The sequence below is a fragment of the Mytilus edulis genome, chromosome 8, assembly GCF_963676685.1.
Source record: "Mytilus edulis chromosome 8, xbMytEdul2.2, whole genome shotgun sequence".
Lineage (NCBI taxonomy): Eukaryota > Metazoa > Mollusca > Bivalvia > Mytilida > Mytilidae > Mytilus > Mytilus edulis.
The window spans coordinates 12,232,283-12,247,104 of NC_092351.1; the positions used below are offsets into that span (position 1 = coordinate 12,232,283).

Genomic DNA, 14,822 nt, shown 5'->3' on the forward strand with positions numbered 1-14,822 from the left:
TCCTATTACCTAAAAATGACCTTGATTGAGTTCTGATAATGTAGGTATCAGTGACAAAATACGCTATTCCGACACAAACCAAAAACTGAAGCTCAACATAGTATTCAACTATAGAGGTCACCATATAATCTTCAACTGTAGAGGTCACCATATGGTCTTCAACTATAGTGGTCACTATATATGGTCTTCAACTGTAGAGGTCACCATATGGTCTTCAACTATAGTGGTCAACATATAATCTTCAACTGTAGTGGTCAACATATGGTCTTCAACTGTAGTGGTTACCATATTATCTTCAACTGTAAAGGTCAACATATGATCTTCAACTATAGTGGTCACCATATGGTCTTCAACTGTAGTGGTCAACAAAATTATGGTCTTCAACTCTAGTGGTCACCATATAATCTTCAACTGTAGTGGTCAACATATGGTCTTCAACTGTAGAGGTCAACATATGATCTTCAACTATAGTTGTCACCATATATGGTCTTCAACTATAGTGGTCACCATATGGTCTTCAACTGTAGTGGTCAACAACATTATGGTCTTCAACTCTAGTGGTCACCATATAATCTTCAACTGTAGTGGTCAACATATGGTCTTCAACTATAGTGGTCACCATATGGTCTTCAACTGAAGGTGAACAAAATTATGGTCTTCAACTCTAGTGGTCCCCATATAATCTTCAACTGTAGTGGTCAACATATGGTCTTCAACTATAGTGGTCACCATATGGTCTTCAACTGTAGAGGTCAACATATGATCTTCAACTATAGTGGTCACCATATGGTCTTCAACTGTAGAGGTCAACAAAATTATGGTCTTCAACTCTAGTGGTCACCATATAATCTTCAACTGTAGTGGTCAACATATGGTCTTCAACTATAGTGGTCACCATATGGTCTTCAACTGTAGAGGTCAACAAAATTATGGTCTTCAACTCTAGTGGTCACCATATAATCTTCAACTGTAGTGGTCACCATATGGTCTTCAACTATAGTGGTCACCATATGGTCTTCAACTATAGTGGTCACCATATGGTCTTCAACTATAGTGGTCACCATATGGTCTTCAACTCTAGTGGTCACCATATGGTCTTCAACTATAGTGGTCACCATATAATCTTCAACTGTAGAGGTCAACATATGGTCTTCAACTGTAGAGGTCAACAAAATTATGGTCTTCAACTCTAGTGGTCACCATATAATCTTCAACTGTAGTGGTCAACATATGTTCTTCAACTATAGTGGTCACCATATGGTCTTCAACTGTAGAGGTCAACATATGATCTTCAACTATAGTGGTCACCATATGGTCTTCAACTGTAGTGGTCAACAAAATTATGGTCTTCAACTCTAGTGGTCACCATATAATCTTCAACTGTAGTGGTCAACATATGGTCTTCAACTGTAGAGGTCAACATATGATCTTCAACTATAGTTGTCACCATATATGGTCTTCAACTATAGTGGTCAACAAAATTATGGTCTTCAACTCTAGTGGTCACCATATAATCTTCAACTGTAGTGGTCAACATATGGTCTTCAACTATAGTGGTCACCATATGGTCTTCAACTGTAGAGGTCAACAAAATTATGGTCTTCAACTCTAGTGGTCACCATATAATCTTCAACTGTAGTGGTCAACATATGGTCTTCAACTATAGTGGTCACCATATGGTCTTCAACTGTAGAGGTCAACATATGATCTTCAACTATAGTGGTCACCATATGGTCTTCAAATGTAGTGGTCACCATATGGTCTCCAACTATAGTGGTCACCATATGGTCTTCAACTGTAGTGGTCACCATATGGTCTTCAACTATAGTGGTCACCATATAATCTTCAACTGTAGAGGTCAACATATGGTCTTCAACTGTAGAGGTCAACATATGGTCTTCAACTATAGTGGTCACCATATGGTCTTCAACTGTAGTGGTCACCATACGGTCTTCAACTATAGTGGTCACCATATAATCTTCAACTGTAGAGGTCAACATATGGTTTTCAACAACAGACAAGCAAATTTCAATACCGTATGTCACACCCTTAATTTTCTATAAGCAGGTCATGGAAACAGTTTAATGAATATCATATGCTTGCACCGACACCATATTTCGTTGAAAGCAGAAAAGCATAAAATATTATTCATTAATATACCTATACAAACAAAGACAAGGTTTCAGACAAGAGACCGGTAAATTACCGGGCTCATGAAGGCCAATACGTTTAAGAAAACAAATTATTCGGAAAAAATACGTAAAGGTCAAGCAAAGTAAATACTAGATCCTTTGAAGGAAACAATTGATGGATAGAAAATCAAAAAATATATAACAAAATAATGATAGCATATTGTAGGTTGTTAGTTTTCTCAGTTTTTGGTGTTTGTTTTTTGGTTGCTGTCTTATTTACGTATACCAACATTTTACATTTATATTTATGACGGTTTATGAATTTGCCATAAAAAATTTAGATTGCATTAATTCATACTGATATTCTTAAAAATGGATCCATGTATGCAAAATAAAATGGGATCAACATTACTGTAACAGTATCCTTTATAAGAACAATTCAATATTTTATTTGTCCTCAAACATTTATAAAACAATATCAATTAACAAAATGTTTTTGGTTAATACGTTTTTTTTGAAATCACAAATCTCGAATAAGTTGAATTTTGAATTTAGGATTTCCTGCTATTCGATTTAAAAAAAACCACAAGGTTCGTATGTATATAAAGATTTTGTTAGAGAATATCCGTTGATTTTTAAAGATTTTATCTAAATACCTTCTTAATACAAAAGTATTTTATTATTTTCCGCCAGGAATTTCGTTTTCATACCATACGCCATGTATCAAAACTAATATTGTGTGTTTATACGCCATGTATGAAAACTAATAGTGTGTGTTTATACGCCGTGTATCTTAACTAATATTGTGTGTTTATACGCCATGTATCAAAACTAATATTGTGTGTTTATACGCCATGTATCAAATCTAATATTGTGTGTTTATACATGTACGCCATGAATGAAAACTAATATTGTGTGTGTATACGCCATGTATCTAAACTAATATTGTGTGTTTATACGCCATGTATGAAAACTAATATTGTGTGTTTATACCTCATGTATGAAAACTAATATTGTGTGTTTATACGCCATGTATGAAAACTAATATTGTGTGTTTATACGCCATGTATCTAAACTAATATTGTGTGTTTATGCGCCATGTATCAAAACTAATATTGTGTGTTTAAACGCCATGTATCAAAGCTTATATTGTGTGTTTATACGTCATGTATCAAAACTAATATTGTGTGTTTATACGCTATGTATTGTGTGTTTATACGCCATGTATCAAAACTAATATTGTGTGTTTATACACTATGTATTGTGTGTTTATACGACATGTATTGTGTGTTTATACGACATGTATTGTGTGTTTATACGCCATGAATCAAAACTAATATTGTGTGTTTATACGTCATGTATCAAAAATAATATTGTGTGTTAAAATGTACCGCAAACATTTTTTTTTAAAATTGCAAATGAAGTAAGGGTTGTTCGCATGTCGCTAGCTATGATAATTTCCTATTATCTCTTCGGTTCGTTAGCTTCATTCGTATAAAAACATCCGTGAAATGTTATTCCGAGTTAAATATGTCCTACCAATGCAGGTAATATTATCCTGATTCCTGACGTAAAGTTAACTTTAGTATTCATTTATAATATAGCACTTTCTAGCCTATTACCTGTTTATTTAACTGAATTTTGGATGAACTTTTACAAGGTCATAACTATTGCTTGCTTGACGTAGAAATATTGCGTGAAAGGGATGTCGATATCCTTCAGCTTTACGTCGAACAGTGACGCCATGTCTGTATTTATATCTGAAATTCATTCAACATTTTAATTAGACCGTTTTAACCGTCTGATTTCACTGTAAATTTTACGGACGCCACTTGATTGACCGTTATGGAATAATCGTTTCACAGATAGGGTCGTCGAATTGGTTACTTATGTCGTAACTACAACCCCTTCCCTTTTCACGAATGTGACCTACTGCCGGGTTTGTAAACAAAATGAGTAACACGACGAGTGCCACATTTGGAGCAGGATCTACTTACCCTTCCGGAGCACCTGAGATCACCCAATTTTTAGAGTTGGTAGTGTTGCTAAGTCTTTAAACTTGTTTTATAAGTTGTGTCTTGTGTACTTTTATTTGTTTGTTTGTCTTTTTCGTTTTTAGCCATGGCGAAAATTGTCAGTTTATTTTCGATCTATGAGTTTGACTGTCCCTCCTCTGTTTCCAGTTTTAAACGAACTCTTTATCAGATTTAAACTGTTGAAGCTAATAAACCTCTAAACTATAACTTGAGCAATATGTTTGGCATAATAGTAGCAGCTAATTATCTTCTAGTCACCCTTACCTCAATCACTTGTTAGCTGTTCCAGGATATAGTTAACAGCAGCATTATGACACATTTCAATCAACAAAATATACTCTGTGAAAACCAACATGGTTTCAGGAAACACAGATCATGTGAAAGCCAGCTTATTATCACCATTGATCAGATAACCAAAAGCATTTCAAATGGAAAACAGATTGACATCATACTCCTGGACTTGGAAAAGTCTTTTGACAAGGTTCTTCATTCGAGACTTCTGTACAAACTTCAATTTTATGGAGTAAAGGGCCGGATAAACCCCTGGATCAGTCTATTCCTAACAAACAGGAAACCACAGGTAGTAATATAAGGTACTTGATCTTAACAAGATGATGTTCAGTCAGGAGTGCCACAGGGCACAGTGCTAGGTCCTTTATCGTTCCTAACATACATTAATAACATGCCCGGTTATACCCAATCTGACGTCCGCCTCTTTGATGATGACAGTCTATTGTACGAGAAAACAAGTAAGGCCAAAGATACAGACCAACTGCAGAAAGACCTTGAAGCGTCAGAAAATTGGGAAGAGACATGGATGATGAGATTAACCCAACACAATGCAACGTTATCTACATACCACCGAAGATTAAAGAACTTTTACAATACCAATACAGATTAGATGGACACACACTCGAACCAGTAGATAGTACCAAGTACTTGGGAGTTCAATATCTAACAATCTCTCATGGAACAAACATATACAGAACTTCACAGCAAAGGGTAGCCGAACACTTTGGTTTGTTAAACGAAACCTAAAAGATTTTTTTAAATAAAAAATAGATCTTTTATTGCACATTTCGCAGTGTTTTACAACTTACCCGACTCACAGAATTCAGTCTGGTATCCTTGTAAATTAGTTACTGTCTGACCAGTGAGATTATGCAGTAAAATTTATAGCTAATAAATATGGATAGTTATACAATAAATTAATTTTGACAATTTGTTTTTTTATATTACATTACGTAATTAGGAATGTACAAGGAAAGTAAAGGCTGCTTGCTATGCAACTCTCGTACGATCTGTCATAGAGTACGCTTCTGCTATATTGGACCCAACCAGCAAACATTAACACACTAGAACTTATTCAGAGGATTGATGCTATAATTGTCTTTAATGACTACACATCACGTACACCAGGGTGTGTCACTACAGTGTTAGATGAGCTAAAATAGGACACACTACAGACAAGACGCAGTGATAGCAGGCTATATATGCATGCTATGCATGCTCTATCGTATTGAGAATGGACTGATAGATATCAACAAGATTACTTACATCAAAGGTAGCGACAGTTAAACTAGTGGTCAAAGAATCATCAGTGATGTTCAGAGGCGGATTTAGGGGGATTCAGAAAAAAATTTGTTCGGTTATATAGGGAATCACTGAAGCGTGACGGAATCGCCCGCCCCCTTTTAGGCAGACAGTCAGACAGTTGGCCCCCTCTTATGAAAATTTGTAGATCCGCCACTGATGTGTATAGGAACTCTTTCTTTCCAAGAACAGTCATGAATTCGAACACATTACCTGCCAAGGTTGCTGAAGCCGGATGCTACAGACAACACATTAATACAGTCACAACAATTGTACATAATTTTAACCGTATCCATCGGATTTTTTTTTAATTACTGTATATAGCCTTCGAGGAGTACATTTGTAATGCCACCATGCGTAGTCTTGTAGAATTTAAGTGTTTCATAATTATAATGGAGCCAAACTCTTATATGGAAAAAAAGGAAGAAGAAGAAGATCTGATATGTTTTTGCTGAAATGGGCTATCAAAACTACAGGTGAACAGAACGCTAAAAGAGGCCATAATGTCTCCTGGTAATTAAAATATCTTCGCTAAAATGTCTTTAGTCCCGAACATACGCGGTCTTTACGTGGTTGCTTTTAAACAATCATATTCTGTGAAGTGTATAACAGATGAATATTTATATCTTTAAAAAAATGTACGAGGTTTCTGACTGGATACAGTCATATGGTTTGGCTTAACTAGTTTTGAAGTTATCAACCTCTCCCCATTATATTTTAAATCAATGGAATAACAAATGGCACATTAACGAACATTTGATGTAAAGTTACACTTAAACCTTTCGAAAGACAAATTGAACCACAAAATAAAACCATATCTCAGCAAAGGCTTTAAAACAGTTTAAACCCTTATCATGGCTTATGATAAGCAATTCGTTCACTAACATTTTTAACACGTGACAATAAGACAAATCTCCTTCCAAATCACAATTTATAAAAGTTAACAATTAGGGTACGGTCTCAACACGGAGTATTGGCTCACACAGAACAGCAAGCTACAAAGGGCTATTTATACAGGAAAACCGACGGTCTAATCTATATAAAAAACGAGAAACGAGAAATTTTTATATTTATATATCATATATATGTATATTTACCTGATACAGATAAAAAATTAAAAATAAACATAGTTTGTCACACAAAAGATATTACAGGTTTTTTTTTAAAACCATTGACGGTTACTATTACTCCGTACTTCCCTAATGTTTCTCACAAACCAATCTCCTAAAACATGTTATATTATTATTGCCTCAAACGTATATAAATTAAGTCGTTTGTTAATAATATAAACACTTGCGTAGATACAAAAATGTTTAAAAAATATATACAATTTTTTTAAATTAAAAAAAAAACACTGATGTTTAAGTCACTGAAACTGGACTATAATAACCTTTGGGTGTTTCCAAGTAGGAAATCTCAGTAACACAATTTTATTTTTGAAACCGAGAATATTCTCAGTGGTTACAACAAACACGGTACAGAGATAAACGTTTAAAACGTAAAATCAAATAAATACTGAACTCCGAGGGAAATTAAAAACGGGAAGTCCCTAATCAAATAGCTAGCTAAACCTCTCAGGTACGACAGTCGCATCAAATTCCATTATATTGACAACGATGCGTTGTTGTGAACTAATGATTTGAATGTTGAAGTTACAGATTCCAGTACCGATTTATTCAAACTTCATATTAATTTGTAGTATTTATCAATTTTTCAATTAGATAAGTAATCAAGCTGAATATATACAATTACGCGTCAATCAACATACAGACTTTAACGGTTTGAAGTAGCATTTTTATTTTGACCTTTAATTGGTGACTAGTGATAGCTTTGTTTTTTTGCTACAGACTATGGTAAAGGAATCGTTAAGGGTAAGGTAATTTATATTTTGATATTGATATCAGGTGAGAATTTAACATAAGAAATGTATTTAAAACTACATTTTATGAAGTATTTTAACTTCTTTAAAGAACAAAAAGGCTTGAATTAATCCTTTTACTAAAATAACAGCGAGTTTCTTGGTTGACTTTCTCTCCACACCTTTAATTAGTTTGATTCTCCTCTTTTTATATTGGAGCGCGTCTGAATGAGTTTTGAATATTCCTAACGCGCCTTAACGATTTAAAAAGTAGGCCTGATATCTATGAATATTTATTTTTAATTCGACATGTCATTAGAGTGTTTAAATCCTCATAAAACTGGTGTTGAACATAGCTTTCTAAATCAACATCTTCAGTATGAATAGTACTGTAATGACAAAGAAAGCAATTAAGTACAGTCGGAAACAAAAAATGTCGAGCATTTTTGAAATATTTTGCCAAGACAATTCCTCATCGTTGTCAACCCCATGACAGTCAATTTCTTTATCACCCTTTAACTCAGATATATCCATTACACTGTTTCCGTTCTTTGATCGCTTATAACTACAACCAGATTTACATTTCCAACATATTAGTCTGGATATTATCTTCTCCATAAAAAATCTGAGACATTTTGGTATCTCAGTGCTGCCATCTGTGTGGTGACAATCCAGAATCATAACAGTTAATATGACTGAAAATATTTCCATGCCCAGAAGAGAGATAAGATAGGTGGCTGAAATAACAATACAACTCAATGAGGAAATTATAGACTAGAGAACTAGTGACTGCACAATATGCGCATTGTGACAATTACATCTTTTCAGTTATTCTCGAGGTCAAAACAGTCGAAAATCCAAAACTCTGATAACACCAAAATGTAAAACTAAAACTAAAGTTTGCGTATTTTGATATCGGTTAAAAAAAACGCGACCATTGCATTGTCAATATTTTTCATGTAATTTGTCTTATAAATACCGATTTTGGAGTGATTTGATTGCTTTTGTTGTATGGTGTAAGTTTTATTCAGGTCGTTAGTATTTGAAATATTTTGAAATATTTGTCATCTCAACCCACGGTAAGGCCTACTATTTGGTTTGGGTTTTTGCTTATTGTTGAAGACCTTACTATGACTTGTTTAGTGTTTGCGTTCTTGATGATTGATCTTCGGTAGCCTATACTTTTTGCAATTGCAATTTTACATCTTCTCCTTACTTTAATATACAACTTTGCTCCTTTAATCAGTTTGTTTTGTATTTTAATTTACACAGTATTAAATGAAAATGTATAGTAGGGTTCTTGTTGAAGGCTTTCCTTTTCCAATTGTCGATTACAGTGGTCGTATATTTTACCATTGTGAACTTTTTTAGAATGTACATAACTGTTCAACTGGTAGTTTAGACTTGGTGTAATACTTACTTAGATACGGTGTTGTCAATGAAGTTGTTGGTATGCTATCGGAGACCAGAGTCAAATATACAGCAGACGTCAGTAAGATAGTGAGACTAAATCCAACCTTTTCTCCTGCATCCGCCGAAAGTTTGAAAACAAAACAAGCAAGCAGTGAAATACAAACCATTGGCGCAATGCTGTTCATTATATGAAACTCAGATCGTCGTTCGAAAGTGAGGCTGTAAATTATTTGAAAAAACTGTACAGATTCGCGCTGTTCTACCCCATTGGTAACAGTATAGCCTATGTATTTCCATTCGCCATTCTCCTGATAATTTGACACTCCTAAAGGAACATAACTATCAACTTGAAATTTCATTTCAGCTTTAGTATATCCCCATGACGTCACAATAATATCACATGTTTGGGTATCAAATGGATAGTAAGTGACGTCAGTAACACAACTAGTGGTGAAAATATCTGCAGGAGACCATGTGACCTGTCCATTGGCAGCCACACGTATTCGGACAGTGTTATCACTAATAACACCGACGCTGTCTACCCTAAACACAGAAAGAAAAACATTCGGTTTTTTATCTCTCTTTCTGTTTTGTGCTTCAACACTCGCATACACATACATACTAATAAGTAAAATATGAAACAGCAAATTCTCACTGAATAATTCCTTATTCAAAAAGTATTAAGTGCAATGATAATAGGGCGGACTTACAACATGTGTTTTCCAGATTAGGGAATACGGAAAAAATCATACAAACTTTTTAGTCAATTTTCATGGATTTTTTTATGTGACGTAATTTAAAAGTTTCTGTTTCCTTAGTGTAGGTGTAGCTTATTTGATTGATTATTTGATTAAATAAAAAGGTCCAAAAAAAACTTACGTCTATGAAATGATGATGAGTTATTAAAATTCAAGAGATTAGCTGATGGTGGCATAAAAATTATACTCGATAACGAACCGTTACAACAACTCTCGGAAAGGTCCGTAAGTGCAATGTGGTGCAGCTAAACTAACAATCTATTATATTTTTGCTATGTTTGTGCAATTATAGGTAATGTTAGAAACTTAAAAATACTAATGCAACATCGTTTTTAACGTTCATTTTGATTGGGAAACGTCACTAATTTTTAAGGAATCAATTAACGTGTCGCCATTAAACTGTATTTGTTAGCAAGCCCCAAATTGATGGCATCAGAGATTAATATACAATTATTTTATCTCTAAAGAACTTACGAGTTTTCAATCATCAAAGGTGGTACCCATATTTCATTTTCCGTACAAAATATGTTTTCGATGTCGCTGCTATATGTCGGATTAGTACTCCATTTTAACCTGCTAGTCTCATCCCATCTCTGTAAAAGAGAGGCGGAAAATATTCATCTTGTATGTCGAAAATAAACTGATTATGACAACCCATGACACAAAACAGCATAGGACACTAAAAACTGAGCAATACGAGCCTCACCAAGGCATAAAGATAATATTAGGCTTCCCGGAGGGTAAACAGACCCTGCTCCTCACGTGTCATATTTTATAAGGCAATGTGAGTAAAATGAAGGTAGATAGTGTAAAGATTGTGATCTGATGTTTGAATTTCTCTTCATAAAAGTGTCCTGTCAAAACTTTGAATCATTTTCCATGTAATTCGTACTCAATATTAAAAATAAAGAAGAAACAACACGAATCAGAAAACACCAAATTAACCTTCTCTGGCAATTCCCGTTAGTATTTAATTTTTATCTCTTTTTGTATGATGGATATTATAAAAATAAAAAAAAAAAAGAATTCCATAATAAAAAGGTCAATAATATTTTTATCTTTATATATTTGAAATCAAGACAAATTATAAATGAAATGTTATGATTCTTCTATCAAAAATACAGAAATATAGTTCTATGTCGTTCGTAGTCTCGATAAAAATTTCGGAAGAGATAAGTTCTCTAAACAATATGAGAAAAATATCTTATGCGGGAATCACCCGTCTAGTAAAAAAATAACCGATTCGGTAGTATCCGAATGAAAATGTGGACGAAAACTCGAGGGTCAACTAAACTGCCTGCATTAGTTATACATAAACTTACCATGACAAAGTATCCTACCACAGTCAGGTATTGGTCACGGATATTCTGTAAATGAGAAAGATAGAACAACCTCAGCAATAAGATTAACGTACTGTTCTTGGGTAAATTCATTGCCAGAAATCCTCTTTCATGTTGTGGTCGTTCTTATGGAAAGAATCTTGGATCTAGTTTTAATTGATCGATAATGTAGGACCAGTCTGCACTTAATTTGGTTTTGATTTGTGTTGATTCAAACGTCACTGATGACTCTTATGTAGACGAAACGCACGTCTGGGGGTAAACAATTGTGCACATGTATGTTTAATGAATTTCTACAGCCTTCCCTTTATTTATTCAATTATTTTATCTGCTTAATAGCTTTTGTTCATGTGTAATTATAGATAAAAGACCTAAATTATGATTCTTGTTAATGGTTCAAAAGTTACAATAATGTTAATATTTTACTCAGACATCATCAAATCATTTAATTGAGATCGATATTCATCTTTTGTGTTTTAAACGATTCCGAACCATGTTTATATAAGAAGCGAGATTTCGTACAGGTAATTTTTTAGAATTTTTAAATAAAATTATATAACTCAAAATCTAGGCAATTATGAATAAATAGAAAAGTTGCCACTCAGCAACGTACCAAGCAACAAAAACAACGTTATCATCTGGATGGCAAATGATGGTTTACACTTATTCTGTGTTGTCCCTGGGATGTATATGTTGTAAATAAAGCAGAAGGTCCGGCGAAACCTCTTTTTAGCAAAAAAATATATATTTGGCAAAATTTTGATAAAATATAAAACTTTCAGCTATTTATTGGAAAGAAGAATTATTTTGCTACATAATTGTAGCAGCTAGTGTCATATTTTCCACTGAATATAAAGCAGAAAATAATCAGCATCATACATAGGAAAGCTGAAACATACTAACCAGTTCCTTTAGAGTCAGCAGATTCAGTTGCATAGCTATTGTCACACTCGTTTCAGGTCTTGCTAGCTTATTATAGCTGTTGGTTACAAACAGTTCATTCCGCAAGGCTGCTTCTTTTGTAAAGGAATACACACCCATCGCGGCAGGAAGGCCTGAATAAAGAACAACATATTTAAAAGGTAATGAGAAAGAAGGATATATTTTGTAATCGGTCAGGATGCAATATTATTTTCGACAATTGTGTGTTTTCGTCTTACTCTTCGTATTCAAAAGGGACAAATAATAAATGTTATGAATGTATCAGCTCAGATCGATCATGCATTGCAAAGCTCGCGCGAGCCATTCAATCACGTTGAGAAAACTAAGAATGTCTAAATGTAATAAACATGATAAACTGATGATGTTACGGAATTTGTTCATTTAAAAGAGTAATAGGATGCACATCTCCTATGAATATAATAACCTTGTGATTATTATCTACATAGGATTATGAATTTTATGAAAATGAAGTCAAAAGTAAAATAACAAAAATACCGAGCTCTGAACTGTAAAATATTTTTACACATATATCTAATAAAGCAATACATTTTACGGAATGATTGCATGCATTTTATAATCTTTATATGTGCAGAAATCCATGAGTATTCATCGCTGGTGCACACAATAATGCACGTAATTTTATATAGGGAATTAATCACTTAGAAAAAAATTACAAAACTTTCCTAGAAGATGCCCACTTTCATTCATGTATATGACCTGACAACATACTATGATCATCATATATGGTAATTTGTATTTAACCAAAATAACAATCAGTTTACTCAATATGAAGATTTTGTACGTATGCATTGGCTAAAAGATGTAATAGCCTTTGTAAGTATGCATTGGCTTAAAGATGTAATAGCCTTATTTCATTTAAACGTGTTTTTCCATCTGATATTTCTACAAGATTACTAGACTTTAAGAAAACTACTGTAACAAAAATATACACTTCATCTTTGGATCCGTCAAATTTTATATACACTTCATCTTTGGATCCGTCTAATTTTATATACACTTCATCTTTGGATCCGTCTAATTTTATATACACTTCATCTTTGGATCCGTCTAATTTTATATACACTTCATCTTTGGATCCGTCTAATTTTATAGACACTTCATCTTTGGATCCGTCTAATTTTATTTTGATGACAAACACATGTATCATTTGACATATGTTGTAATTTTGTTGTTGAGCAACAGTGTCAAAAATGTTGTCTGAATCATCTAAACCTCCATCAGTATTGATCCTTCTACTTATAAAAAAACGTACATTTATTGTTCTAATATGAATTTTGTAATAATGTCAGGATTAAAATGAAGCAGAAATATTGTCTTGATTCATTTGAATGACTTAATTTCCTTCATGACAAATACAATTATCTTGATTTAGAGTATTTTCTCGCAATTTTTTGGCGGATTATGTCCTAATAAGTTTCAGAACAATTTTTTATTACGTCAACTGGAATTATCTACCTTATACCATTGACCTAATACAATTTTAAAACTTTTTGAGTTTCTTTAAAGTCCTAATATTTTCATGTTTTACAGTTTTAGATTATATATTTGGTTGATATAGTTCTAATAATTGAATTTAAATATATTAATTTGTAATATAACAAAATCAGGATATTTCACAGTTGTAAATGATGTGTTACACCTTAGCCTTTTCTCAAACATAAACACATACTAGATACACATAGCCATTTCTTTATTCTATAAACTTTCAAAGGAGTAGGTTCAGTAAGACCCCTTTTTGGCCCCAACATATAGCAGTTTTACAAAATTGTCAAAATGTAAACCTTTAGTAATTTATTGGACAGTAGAATGCTTCTGCTACATAAATATGGGCTGTTTTTGACAATACAATGCACATATATCCGGTACTAGCACCATTAAGTCAGGCTAAATTACTGAAATCCTCATAATTCTAGCATTTTAGTTACATTTTAGACGGTTTTGGTGTAAAACGAAAGTGGCCGCATTCGTTTTCATCCTTAATATTGAAATGTAAGTTGTATTTTATGATAATACATAACATATATAAAGGTTGATGATGAACACGGATGCGGCCACTTTCATTTTTACCAAAAATCATCTGAAAAGTGACATTTTTCGGCATATTAGGTAGATTTTTTTCATATTTGAGCTTGAATCGGATCGTTTTTAATGACTAAATCTGTTAAAATCTTTCACATAAACTAATTAATTCAAATAAAATAGACACTTAAGTGTTTAAAAAGTGGTCAAAATCTTTCGTCAGACGAACCTGAAATTTGAGGCCAAAATCGGTCCTTACCGGACCTACTCCTTTGTGTCAAATGCTAAATTAGTAATAAATTATATTTGAAACCTACATAAAGCATTTGAGCTTTTTATAAAATGCCTATTATGAAACCCGAATTATTTTATCTCCCCATTATGAGAAAATATTTGAAAAATTAACAACAATGATTTTTCATTTTTCACAATTAAGTGACTAGTAAACAATTTCAATTGAAGCTAAAGATACGTTGAAACAATTGTAATGTCTGTACATAACAAGAATATTATTGATTCAATTGATGTGTTAGAGCTTGTATTTTAAATTTTGTCATTTGCTTAGGGACTAACCGTTTTTAATTTTTTATCTGAGTTCGGTATTTTTGTAATTTTACTTTTTCCACAAAAAAGTAATGTTACTTGTGTTATTGTTTTAAAATGATTTCTGTATTCTTGTCATTTTTGCTAATGTGTTTGTCTAAATTGCT

The 14,822-nt window shown here is 33.1% G+C and overlaps 2 protein-coding genes across 2 annotated transcripts; both read right to left on the bottom strand.

The window, feature by feature from the left end:
- Positions 1-1,571: 1,571 nt before the first annotated feature.
- On the bottom strand, positions 1,572-2,000 carry LOC139483948 (uncharacterized). Its single transcript, XM_071267672.1, has one exon. It carries the CDS (start codon positions 1,998-2,000, stop codon positions 1,572-1,574), a length of 429 nt encoding a protein of 142 aa, XP_071123773.1.
- A 5,243-nt stretch (positions 2,001-7,243) lies between these two features.
- Positions 7,244-12,177, bottom strand: LOC139486899 (acetylcholine receptor subunit beta-like). Its single transcript, XM_071271954.1, has 5 exons — positions 12,034-12,177; positions 11,113-11,157; positions 10,265-10,383; positions 9,040-9,575; positions 7,244-8,356 (listed from the first exon to the last, which is right to left on the bottom strand). Exons 1-5 carry the CDS (start codon positions 12,169-12,171, stop codon positions 7,980-7,982), a joined length of 1,215 nt encoding a protein of 404 aa, XP_071128055.1. The 5' UTR covers positions 12,172-12,177; the 3' UTR covers positions 7,244-7,979.
- Positions 12,178-14,822: the final 2,645 nt, after the last annotated feature.

What these genes read in the sequence shown, in the direction of transcription:
- LOC139486899 (XM_071271954.1), bottom strand. Translation starts at nt 12,171, where the DNA reads ATGGGTGTGTATTCCTTTACAAAAGAAGCAGCCTTGCGGAATGAACTG. An exon ending in CCTTTGATGATTGAAAACTC is followed by an intron (nt 9,576 to 10,264) that starts GTAAGTTCTTTA and finishes TTCTGTGTTTAG; the next exon opens with GGTAGACAGCGTCGGTGTTA. An exon ending in ATTGACAACACCGTATCTAA is followed by an intron (nt 8,357 to 9,039) that starts GTAAGTATTACA and finishes TTGTTATTTCAG; the next exon opens with CCACCTATCTTATCTCTCTT.
- LOC139483948 (XM_071267672.1), bottom strand. Translation starts at nt 2,000, where the DNA reads ATGTTGACCTCTACAGTTGAAGATTATATGGTGACCACTATAGTTGAA.